The sequence below is a fragment of the Perna viridis genome, chromosome 13 (genome assembly GCF_037379345.1).
Source record: "Perna viridis isolate PV_CMFRI_1.1 ecotype Kerala chromosome 13, ASM3737934v1, whole genome shotgun sequence".
Lineage (NCBI taxonomy): Eukaryota > Metazoa > Mollusca > Bivalvia > Mytilida > Mytilidae > Perna > Perna viridis.
Genome location: NC_142457.1, coordinates 34962707 through 34976415, shown reverse-complemented (window position 1 = coordinate 34976415; position 13709 = coordinate 34962707). Strand labels below are relative to the sequence as shown.

Below are 13709 nucleotides of genomic sequence, written 5' to 3'. Positions count from 1 at the left end.
ATTATATTCCTTCATGCACATCTAGATATGATACCCAACCTTCCTATAAAACTGCACCTAAATCCCTTGTGCAATTTGGGAGTTGTGTTTTTGAGGTTTAATATATAAAACCCTTAATTTGGATTATCTCCCTTTTGAGTTGCCTGACAGTACTTATATTCCATCATATACATCCACACCTGTTTCCCCACCTATTTATAAAGTTTCATCAAAATACCATGAGGGGTTTAGAAGGAGTTACAAGAACTTATAATGGATATCTTTGGAAGTATGGACAGACAGACAGATGGGGTGATTCCTATATAACATAAAACAATGTACTGCATGACAGATTATTGCAGTGGGTGTAACATTTTGAGATTTTGTGGCAAAAAGTAAATAAAAAATGTTTGTGCTTTAAGTACTTTAGCCAAGGTTAAATATATGGCAGAATTTATTATGGCATTTTTTAGACACTCAGCTAAAATACACCAAAAGAAGTGAGTTGCGAAAAATTATCTACTATAGGGTAAGCCATTTTTAATGGGGTAGGGGGAAATATATAGCCTTTAACTCTAATACATGTACCTCATCTCACATGATACCATACAGATATTATTCTTCAAAAAGAAAGAGAATAAATTGCTGATCATGTGACCAAAATGAATAACAATTCAAAGAGTGGTTTCGCATGAGAAGATTCTCTAGAAAAGGTCATACCATACAAAGATTGACCAAAAGTGAAGTCATAAACTCATTTAGAACTTTCTATAGGCGAGTCCAAAATATTTACTTACCAATTATATCATCTATCTGTTTAACGACTAATCCATCACGGTCTTTTTTCATTCTAATAAAATGTTCTGCTTCCTTTTCAGGAAACAGCTCCTGTAACAGAAAAATATAAACTTGTTAAGAAATAGGTTTAGATGGGTGCTAAGGCCTAAAAAAAAATTTGTGTTTCCGATAACCCGACCAACCTTAGTTTGTGACCCCTGACCCCATCTTTTTAATGGCGTCGCCAAAAAAAAAATCTGGAATTTCGGCGTTTTCCTTCACCAATTTGCATTTTATTGTATTTAAATTGCTCTCCCATGTGGAGACCCATTATCACCATAAAAACACTATGGCGAAGGCCAGTGTGAGTTCATTATTTGCAATCAAACTTGCGAAATGTCAGCACTTGGACACTAACAACCTACTGAAATGTTTGGACAGATGTTCTCTGTTCTTCGGAAATAACAGCTTCAATGTCTATATTGTCACTAAATGTTCTGACACCAATAGTCTCCAGACCGTACTTTTGTTTAATACTTTCTATTTTTCCTATATGTTTAACTAAATTTTACCCAAGAGTAAGGTAGCTCAAATTCCCGTTACCGTGGACTACTAGGGGACTGCTATTTTTTATCTCTGCAGTGCCTAACTAGAAATACTTTTAGCAAGCCTACAAAGAGAATACCCCCGTTTCAAATGGACTTAAATGAACTTTTGTTGGATTATCTTCTTTTGGCATCATTCAACACTAACTATATTCCTTCATGCACATCTAGATACGATACCCAAGCTTCCTATAATATTGCTACAAAATCCCTTGAGCAGTACAAGAGTTTCACTTATCATGTAAAACCCTTAATTTAGATTATCTCCCTTTGGAATCCTCTTGACATTAATTCTATTTCTTTATGCACATCTACATATGTCATCGAACCTTCCTATAAAACTTGATCAAAATCCCTTGAGACTGTCTATAATTATTTTGACAGCCAAAATGTCTGGTTGGGAATTTGACTAACACCTTACACTCCAACAGAATATACTGACTGTCTAAATAATCATAGATGGTCACCTGGGAGCTTTTTACTTGTAATTGATATAATTAATAGCCCAATTACAAAAAAATAATTTTCCTCATTCATTCAAGTTTGAAATTTACTTTTTAAAAAATTAATGTAAGATGACACTGTATAACAGTAACACCTCTTTTACTCATAATTCCTGTTGTTTATTGTGTAATACCTATCAATTAGATCACTCGTTAAACCCCACTTTCAATCACGATACAATAAAAAAAATTTTAAAAACCTTGGTGCATAGGAAGTGGTCATTTTTTTCAAAAAAATATCCTACAATATGGCATACCCACAAAAAGAATGCATTAAACTTCTAGCCCCTTTATGATGAGTAAAAGTGCAATAAAAAATTCAACTTCCAAAATTTAAAGTAAAAAAAATTAACAAAGTCATCAGTGAACAGGAAGTTGTGGTATTTTTCTGAAAAAAGGATACTGCAATATAGCATTCTAATAGAAAGTTGCTGAGAAAACTGTGAAAAAAAACTTGTTAGGGATAGAAACACAGACAAGGGTAAAACAGTATTCCACTCTCGCCTTAGGAGTGGGGGTATAAAATACAGACAGGAATCCTGGATAGTGAAAAAAAAAAAAAAACAAAACCTATAGGATTTTGTCTCAACTTATGCACCACTTTTTATTTATGGGCACATTGTCACAAAGTATCTAAAATATGTATAGGTATATAAACACTTAAACATGTTCAAAACTACAGTGTGGATTACAAATTACCCAAGTACTTACAAAAGTTCCATAGGTAAAGTTTCATGACATATATTTGTCAAGATGCACATCTTCATTATGTATGTATATATAACACTGCAAAATTAAATAATATTGGCTTAATAAGTTTTTAGTTATAAAGTAAGCAAAGTGTGTTCATAAATTCCTCTGTTCAATATGCTAAAAATGTGAGCCTGAAAAAATAATCAAATTGTTCATTATAGGAGATGCACACATTAAATTTGTATTGACCTATGGCAAACAGGAATTAAAAGAAAAAACTGATTCAATAAAAGTTCACCTTTAAGAATACCAAAAATATGAAAGTCAAAATCCTGACAATATGCACATCTTCAACCCATGTAAAAGCTTTGACAAACATTAAAATCAAAATGTTTCTGGAATATTAAATATGAAAACTGTAAACTGTGTTCTAATGAGACAGGCACAGTGAAAATTCTTTCACATGTCAAGTTTTGGGACATAATCTAATATCAATTTTCTAACAATTGGTAGTGTAGAACCTTTTAATACAATTTCATAGGGATCAGTAGTTGAATAATCATCTTTCTTTAACTATTGTACAAAAAATTAGTTAAATTCATAACAACAAAAGTAACACTTGGTGGATTGCATAAAAAAAGACCTGTTTACTAATCATTAGGAATTGTAAATTAAGTTAACTCACAGTTTTATTATTTACTTTGTTTAATCTTGCACTTCTCCTTTCCCTGAAATCAAAATGAAAAATTACAATGTAGTATATGTATGCTCAAGATATCAATATGTTCATTAAAAAAAAATCACCAATAGGCTTGTTTGTTATTATGTTGAAATTAAATACGGTAACTTTTGTTGATATTGACAGCATGTGATATGATAGCTGCAGATATTGTGTAAACTGTTGAAATATCAGCGAACAAATACTGAAGAATGAAAAATAAAAGTTTAAACAGAAATATCCAAATAAATGGCCGAAACATACAAGAATAATCAAGGGAACCAAGAGTAAGTAGAAATCAAAAGAATGTAATCCAGGGACAAAGACCAGATATGGAAAACAGACATACACAACAAAGATTATAACACAACCAAAATAATACATACTAAGCAACAAAAGTAATTTAGCAACTTGGACTCCACTAAAAACTGGGAGCATGGACTAAGTGCACCAGTAAGGTTAGCATCCTCCGCTTGTCCAGAAACACCCTCCAAGTTGCTCATAAAAAGTCAAGTCCAGGGTAGGCGAAAGAGGAAGGAAAACTATGACACCTTAAACAAATCAGTTTTTGCAGTGCATATGGATACACTGTAATGATCACAAGTTTTTGATGACAAACATAAAACTTCAGTAGTGATAAAATTCCATCTTGCAGCAATAAAACCTTGCTTCAGATGTCAAGTGTGATAAAAGTCTGCATAGTTATGGCACTCTAGCATAACGTACATTCCATACACAGGTGCTGAAGGGATGTTGCCACAGGTGAAAGTATAGCTGACTATATGGAATGAAAAGTCATTGTGTTTGTCGTATAGTTTTGTCTCTTAAGTGCAGGTCAAGATATGAGGCTGACTTCACAGTATCATTTATCTCAAGTTCTTTGGTGTAAATATGATGTAAAAAATTTCTAAAACTAGAATTGTTGAACAATAATATGTCATCTGTATAGGGAAAACTGAGATCAAAGGATCTAGCTAAACGATGTTCCTTCTTTTGGATCAGATCAGCCTCATAAGAGTGAAGGAATATGTCTGCAAGTAGAGTAGCACTATTTGTTATCCAAAACAGGACATAAGCGTTCCATTTTCTTTCTTTCCTATTTTTAATAGCTGATTCATGACAAACTGCCTTTTGTTGCACTCAATAGATAGGTCACTACAAACAATTTTGTGTCAATTTGTGTCCAATGAAGTTATACAGAGACACTCTAAGCAAATCCAGGAGATGGACGTGTTTTTCAACAAACGGTTGGCATTCCGATGGGAACAAATTGTACTCCTTTACTTGCTGGCCTATTCCTCCACTCTTATGAGCTGATCTGATCCAAAAGAAAGAATATTGTTTGGCCAGATCCTATAATCAGGTCATAGTTTTCCGTTCCTTGTGTGTCTACCCTGGACTTGAATTTTTATGAACAACTCGGCAGGTGTTTCTATAAAAAACAGAGGATGCATATCCTACCCGTGCACCTGGTCCCTGCTAACAGTTTTCAGTGGAGTCCGAGTTGCTCATTTGCATTTGTTACTTAGATGTATGATTTAAGTTACTTTATGATCTTTGTAGTGTATGTCTCTTTTCCATGTCTAGTCTTTGTCCCTAGATTACATTCTTTTGATTTCCACTAACTCTTGGTTCCCTTGATTACTCTTTTAAATTCCTACATTATGGAGATCCAGGAAAATGATAGATAGGCTTTTATATTTTATCATAAAAATCTGTAGCTATGGTAACATAATGAAAAAAAAACAATTTTCATGAAAAATTTTAAGTGCCTTCTGTAATTTACCTGTCAAAAGTCTTCTCCAAAATATCAGGCACATTAAAACAGTCAGGAAAAGAATTGGTATTGTTGTAAAAAAAAAAAAACAAAAATCTAAGGGCATCTAATGGGAATTAAAACATACCAGGCCACATTGGTATAATTTACATACATATATGATTTAAAAAGACATAGCTCAAAAAGCGCATTTTAGATTTAACTGACAATTGAACTCAACCTGTATTTTATAGTGCTTAAGAAATGTGCAAATTGTCGAAGCTGGACAGATTAAAGCTTTTATTTTACACCTCTTTATTTCCTTGAGTATTGCACATATTTACATATGAATGCTTTACTACCCACACTCGAAACCATCAAGTTTCACCTAATTGTTTTACTAAATTAGACTGTGTCAAGTTTGAGTACAAAACAGTGTAAAAAAATGGTAAAGTTGGAAATATACAGAAAAAAAAGTATTAATTAGCTTCCTAAAAAGCTATGGAGTGCTTCACTATGTCATATATAGTTGGTACAGCAGTGTCATTTGAAAATCTTTCTTTATTTGACGGGAATGTTTTCATATCCACCAAGTGATCTCATAACTGGGTTTTAAGAAGGCAATTTCTTTTGACAATTATAAGTGCAAACTTCTTCTAAAAGATTATATGAAACCACATACACAAGTTCAACAATTCTATTTAGAAAACAAATACTGTTGTTGCTGAAAGAATTGGCATTTCAAACACTTGTTACAGGGGTATATATAGGTCCATGTCATTCAACCAAAACAAGTAAAATCTGAATATATCTATTCATAGACTGTTAGTCACACAATTTAAGAATTAATCTAGCAGTAAAAACTATTTTTAACATGAATGCATTGCAAGCATGACATGATAATTTATCAAACTGAATAGTTTTCTGAGCTACCTGACTAATGTTATTATAGTACATGTATATAAATATTGAAGTTGTTTGCTGAAGCATATTTAATCTATCAAGTTTCACATTTTTGTAACTATGTTCACAGGGGGTATAATTACTGTAATTATGTTGGAGCTAATAAAAGTATTTGTACAAGCATTAGTATTTGTAATCATAAAAATTTGGGAAAAACAAAGAATATTTTCTCCAGGATTTTGGTAATCATGACATGTATAAAAAAACTAAATAGTGTACATGTTATCTGTTTAGATGTATATATTTATTTCTTGTATATACCATGATGTAAAATAAATATAAGGTATCTAGAGCAAAACAAAAAATATTCACATTTTCTATTTTCTGTACATACATGTAAACTTGATCATCCAACATTCTTAAATCTTTATAAGTCTTCTTCCACTTCACTAGTTAACATTCGCATTGGATTTGCTTAATTATATAAAACTACACTTTATTATGCAGCTGATCAGTGACGTAAAATCATCAACTCTAACTTCATACAAGATCATATGAGATCAAAATGTACCGCTTAAATATCATACAGGCATTCTACGTGTGATTTTTGCTTGTATGAGAATGGGAAGATTACAGTAAAAGACGAAATGATCAGTTAACACTAAATTTAATGTAATATTACTTAGACACAGGCTCTCCTTACAATTGACATTAAAGGTCATAAACATTATCAGGGCCCCAATATCAATATACAGTCATTGCTAGTTTTTTAATATGGTTCCTTATCTGGTTCCCTGGTCAAAATCATGTCACCTAAAGATCGCTAAAAATTTGAGAGAAACTTGTGGAACAAAAACATTACTCGCATTTCCTGGTAACCGGTTGCTTTGATTGAGAAAGTTTTCAGTCATCACGGTTACAAAAGAGTAATCTTATGAAAGGAAGCAAGATTCTAGCGAAAGTCTCCCAATTTTAGAGCACATCGCATTTGTGTCTTTTCAGATGTTGAAAGCAAGTCAAAATCTGTGACATAGAATATTTGAGGATTAGCCAGTTTGAAAACTTCAGTCTTTGATTTATATTTTCTAATATCTAGAATCAACAAAACTTTCTATATAACTGGTTAACAAATCAAATTGCTAAATAGTAGCATTTATGTACAGAATATTGTTGGAGAAAGGAACAATTGTGCAGCTTGCTTAGTATTAATCTAGTGAACCATACTTTCAGAGCCCTATGAAGAATAAATGTCTAGAACTATGGTTCAAGGCATACTGACTCTTAAAGTAACCAACCAAATCATGTTCTTACATATACATGTACATGTACATGTACAATGTATTTGTGACTTCAAGCTCCCACATTTTCATGTTACTTAATATAAGTTGGCTTTCTACAAATTTAGAAACTCTTTTCTTTACATGCATCATGAACATTAATTTAGACAACTATATGCATTTGTACCAGTAAATCTGTATGTATGCTGTTACATATACATGTACATTTAGTTCTTAACAAGTATGCACATGTACAATGTACATAAACACATTGATCTGATCACAATTTTGTGATGTAAATTGACAGATGATCTGTTAGAAATAAACCAAACATAAAAAAAGTATAAACTGATGTTTAAATATGTTGCATTATGTAAATATGTGTAAAATTGACAAAGGAAACAATGAAATCTGCAAAATATATTGACTGCTTTGTGGTCACATGATGCGAACCCTGACCAATCGGTTTCTGATCAGTAATAGATGACAGATTGCAATTTTTGTTGCACAGACCAGTTCAGTAACTGTAAGTGAATCTGGAAAGTTATGCTTGACATCCAAATCACAATATCCAATATACATTTATATATGCATATGGCAATGGCATAGCTTGGGACTATATACATACTGATGAAGTTATTTTAAATGTAAACTGCCTCAGCTATGAAATAGTCAAGAGAACACTAAACAATGCAAGGAATTTGGTGAAAGTTCATGGATAAACAAGCAGTTTGTCTCTGCCTTGATGTAACACTGAAATAAACCACAGGCAAAACTATAATTAACAATATACATGTAGTACCAGGGTCAAGTCATTGATTGATTGATTATTGGGGTTTAACGCCCAAGCAACAATATTTCAGCTATAATCAGGCAATGAACATGAAATAGATGATAAAATGAACATGAAATGATGATGATCAAATGAAAAAAATGGATGGGACACAAGGATAACAGGGTCGACAAATTTTGATTGCCACTAGAAAAGGGTAGGGGTAAGTAGGGTCAGGCAATAGGTTCCTATTCCTATCGAATACCACAGCAGGGTTCTTTAACCTGCGAGGAACATGGCGTCTTTCCCAACACGGTGCACCACTATGGTTTGCGGTCAGGTTTTTCGTATCATAGCCTGACAACCTTAACATGTAACACGTCAGGGGTACCCCATTACATCACATGGGGCCACAACCCAGTTGCTCTATGGGCAGAGTGCCTAGCCCCTGGCTAGGTTTCTGAGCATAATTTAGTCACCTTTTAAGACAAGCTTAGAGCTGCTGCAGGCCTTTTCTTTTGACACCCGGACCTGCACAGGGCTCAAGTTATCATTAGATAGTTGTATTATGCAAATAAATTTCTTTTGTTATATTTTCAGAGAATTGGTTCAGAAAATAGCAAAAATATTAATCTAATCATATTAATTAATTGGACAGATATAATGCTTCTCGAGAAATAAAATATTTCCAGGGCACAGCTTAATATGACCACAGAGGTCAAAATATGAACAATTTGGGTATGGACACACCATTCAAACTTGACACAGCTTTGAAAATTGTGTTTCAATTTCAAAAATCAATTCCTTTTAGGACTCAAGTTAGAAAAAATACTGATTTCTTGCCTCTAATTGCACCCATTATTCTTACTAGGCTCAAGTCACAATACATAAAATGAATCCTAGTCTATGGCACCTTATTGGAAAATTTATATGAGATTTCTAGTTTCAGGCCCCTAAGGCCAAGGAAAAATCGGTCTTGCTTTTCCCTCTTCCAACTGGGTATCTTTCAACCTGCCAGGTTGTTTTTTTTTTTTTTTTTTTTAATTAAAAAATCACCAGGTCATTTTTTCCACAGTGTTTCTGTAATTTTTTTTTAATTTCTGGTCACCAATCTTGGTCACCAAAGAGCTTCCATTATATATGTTTCTTAATGTGAAGCATTTTTCGCACCTTGAATGATGAACTTACAGAAACTTTACCACATCCGTAATAGCCGCAGGCTTTGCCAATGACAACATTCTAGCAATCAATCTACATAAATGCTCCCACAAAAGCGAAGTATGACTTATGCAAAACTTTACACAACAAGAGGCTCCCAGGAGCCTGAATCCTCACCTTGTTGAATTCTGCCTTTCAAAGGCAATACATTAAACAAGAAGTTGTCCAACAATTTTGACTCAAGAAGTCTTTGGTAGGACTTATCACAAGATCTTTTCAACAATTGAAAGAGTCTTTTAACCTATCATAGTTTTCAAGATATTGACTGAAAACTATTAATAAATAGGTCATTTTTCCCCTTTTAAGGGCAATAACTCTTACAAGGAGTCTGAAGACTTTTGTAGTCCTAAACTCCTAATAATATGGATCATTTTAATTACTGATAGAATTTGGATAAACCTAACAGTTTAGGAGATATATGTGAAAAACTACTGTCTGACCCTATGTTCTATTTTTAGTAACGGCAGCCATGTTTTTAGATGAAAACCATGATGACAGCGCCATACCAATATACAACTACAATTTATTTGCAGTTGTATAAAAAGGAAGAATGGTCAACAGCATCCACACTCAAAGTGAATGTAAAAAGACTTTGTGTGAATAGCTGTATCAAAATAAACCATGCTTATTCCATACACAAAAAAATCCTGACAGGAAATTCTGCAAGTAAATATTGGTTCATAAATTCCACAGTCATTTAGTTCCTGGATCAAGCCCCCCACCCACTACCCCCACCTCCCCCACCACAAAAAAAAAGTATTTTAATTTCCCGGAACTCAATGTGCTAATTTCCAGAATGTTTTCCCATTAAGTCAATGTAAAATATTTTTAAAATACAAAATTATTTCCTAAACTATACATACATCTGTACCCTATTTTTTCTCTTAGTTTTCTTTTGTTTGGGCCTTGTGCCTTGTTGGCAAAATATCCAAGTCCTATAAACATAAAGAAAGAATACATCTGTTGGGCTTATAATGCTGGATAACTTACTTTTGTTTCATGGGATTGGAATCACTTCCCCATTCTTGGAATACTACCAAATGGGAAAAAAATTGGTCATGCTACATTATGTACATGTACCTAAATTCACTCTTAAAATTTTACTATACCTACAGACAAGATAATTTTTAGGATTACCTATCAATCAAAAAGTCCATTGGGCTACCTAGCTAAAACAAAGTTATTTTCAACCCCTGTTGCTGTCATACTAACTCAATATTTCAGGTTTTTTCTATCAAAAATTAGAAGTTGATGTTTTGCCTGTTAAAAACTGTAATCTGAGATCATTCTGGCATATGTTCTAAATGTTATTTCAAAACTAGTACCTAATATTTTATGAAAAAATCAAAACAAAAAACAAAAAAAAACAGCTTCAAAAAGTATAATGGAGTGGTACAATTCAAGTGAAGGAAGGCCACAAAAATGCATGAAGTATTTTGAATCGAAAAAAAATCTATACAGCTCTTAGTGGCTTTGCCCCTAAACCCCACTACTCACTCAAAAGGTCTAAAGACCCTTGACAGCTCTTGTACCCCCTGGCCTGAAATCCTGGATCCGCAACCTAACAAACTGGTAGACCTGAGAACAGAAGCAGTGAAACACTTGTCAGTGGCGAATCCAGAGTTTTAGGTAAGGGGGCCCAAAAAAAAATTTCTTGACAAGATCATCATTGAGTATCATGAAGTGAGTGTTTTTCATGATTTAAAGGGAAAGACCACCATTACATTAAATTAGGCTTTTATGGTAAATTATACCCACGTAAACAAAAATAAATAACCTTTAATGCAAAATGCATTTTTATAAAATGTTCAAGGCTATGCAAAGTTCGAAATCTATGAATTACATGTGGATAGCCATCTTGCAGAACTTTCCTATCAGAAGAAAGATCATAGGCAGACTTTATTGATTTTATACTGATAGCTTCCAATTGGCTCATGACGTCACTAAGTTGGTTTGGAACTGATACAAGTACTGCATGCAAATGATATGTAAACAAAGAATATTTCTACAATCCTGTTAATCTAATCACCAAAATATGTTGTCTTGTCAAGCTTACCAGTGCATGAATGATAAACGAGAAATACTCTAAAAGTGATTTGACTGGCAACACAAACATTCTTTGGAAGTAGCCACTAGATTTTCCTCAGACATTCTAGTCTTCTATTCATAATACCGTAGTTCGTCAATGTTGTCTGACATTTGATAACATTGTGTGCCTCAATCTCTTCTTCTGTTTATTTTTGGTTAAAATTATAGGGGAAAAGTCATAAAATTTAGGATTTCTTCAGACATCATAATATATTACCTATTTATTTTAACTTTACAAATCGACTTTGTGATGTCACAGCTCAACCGATCATGGTGGTGCCAATAGGCGCAGAAAATTCAAATTCCCTAATTATAAATCATGATTAATTAGTTAATAAAAGGAAACTAATTTAATTTTCATGAACATTTAACAGATTCGTTTCAATATTTATGACTTGCACAATAACATAAGTTTTCAACAATTTGTTTTCTAAGCCCACCTCCCCCACCTCCTGGATCCACCACTGTACAAGTTCTATCAATGACAGGGTTTTACTATCCACATTCTCCCCTAGTATGGCAAGCCGTTGTGGAATTTATTCCCCATTCAATGATATCTATAAATTATTTCTTGATATCAATAATTCATTTATTGATATTAATAAATGAATTATTGATATTAAGGATTAATTATTGACAAATCAATAAATAGATAAATCAATTTGTTTATGTGTGTAAACTCTTTCATTGACTGAAATAGATCTAAGTGCTTGCGGGTATGCCCGAGAACCAAGCCCAAGCACAGGGACTTGTTCCCAGTCAATTATCAAATTGCAACCCACCATCAAACAGCAACACGGAATGATATTTGATAGTGGCGTTGCCTTTGATAGTAAACCCCCATTATTGACCGCGAGCAAGTCCCTGTGGCTCAAGAGCAAGAAATTAATTTTGTATCGCCTGGTTGCACGTGTGTGTGTACAAAATAAAAAGTATCTTAGTTCAAGAATGTGTTTTGAGTCAGTAAGTTGTATTATAGATAGTATCAAAGGCATGCAAAATACATACTTTTAAGAGGAAAATTCGTTCCTAGCTATCTACTGCATTGTTGCCAACATCAAGCTACTTATTTACTAGTCCGGGTACGACTAGCACCAATCTCATGCAGTATGTAATCATCGGTACCGCATGTACAACTTTCAAAATAAACAAATCTTGATCGCACTTCAAACATCGCGTTTTGAATAGTATAACATGATATGCTTCAAGCCTTCAGAGAATACAAAGTTCCAAATGAAACAGTCTTAAATCTTAGGTGTTGTCGTTACATGACGTTTTAAGTCTACTTTCTGAGCAACACGAAAAGCGGTGCGTTTGAACAGAGACCTATTCGAACATCGCATCGCTACTCGGTATTTTTAATATTTTATCAATTGACCAATAATCTAACAATTTAGGATTAAGTTTGTATATGTTTATATAAAGTCAGAGACGTTGTATATTATCGTGACTGTCTCTGGTAAAAAAGAATCGCTCAGTTTACTTTCTCGTATCGCGAGTGAAATGTAATACGGGGAAAAACGAGAAGTCATTGGAAACCACGTACATCATACATTAAATAATGAATAATAACTATTTTTTTGCCGATCTGTTCAAAATACAACGATCATCTCAAATTTTTAACTGAAGCAGAGACATAATTGTCGTATCAGTTATACAATATACACATTTTACTATATGTTTTCAAATCACTACAGCATGATCATGAAGCGCCAGTCTATATACAAGCGCTTCATAAAAAAAATCATATGTTACAATCCTAAGAATAATACTAAGAAATACTCTCTTAGTTGGTACATTGACAGCATTATTTTGAAAGGATTCAACAATCCTTATACATATTTTTATACAAGGATTGTTGGCAGACAAGTTAATTGATCCAGCTTCTCAGTGTTTCAAAGCCAGCAAGAACTCTACGATCAGTAAAGCCAGTAGTTAAAGCGAAAACATACGGAGAAAGACTATTTGATCGAGAGGCCGCCGTTGTATGGAATGACTTCCCATTTTAGACGTTCGAAGTGTTGAATCACTGTCTGCGTTGAAGAATAATCTTAATACACTTTTAATCAGACAAGCATCCAGAATTGTTAATTCATATGTGATACTTGCCTTTTTCAGACTTTTATTTGTTTATATGCTTTTAGACTTCTTTTGCGTTGTCGTTGATTCTTTATTTATCATTTCTTGCATATGTTTTCTTTTATTTGATTAATGGGTTTTACATATGTAACTAGAATTTTTTTAGTTATATTATTTTTATTACAATACATCGTGTACCAAGTTACATCCCTAGGTTATTCCTACGAGGAGGAATGACCCGGCCAGCAAAAGCTGTAATTTTATATAGCCTAGCTGGCCGAGTGGTCTAGGGCGCTGGACTTTGTGCAGGCTGTGTTGTCATAAGATGTCAGAGCGGTACG

The 13709-nt window shown here is 33.3% G+C and overlaps 1 protein-coding gene across 1 annotated transcript in view; it reads right to left on the bottom strand.

The window, feature by feature from the left end:
• LOC148600602 (uncharacterized) overlaps window positions 1–12342 on the bottom strand; it is a 31638-nt gene extending 19296 nt beyond the window's left edge. The window contains exons 1-3 of the mRNA XM_088558241.1: window positions 12298–12342; window positions 3243–3285; window positions 777–867 (exon numbers count right to left, since the gene is read on the bottom strand). Of these exons, the coding sequence (XP_088414367.1) occupies window positions 777–828 (52 nt within the window). The 5' untranslated portion in view covers window positions 829–867; window positions 3243–3285; window positions 12298–12342. The remainder of the gene's footprint in view (window positions 1–776; window positions 868–3242; window positions 3286–12297) is intronic.
• Window positions 12343–13709: the final 1367 nt, after the last annotated feature.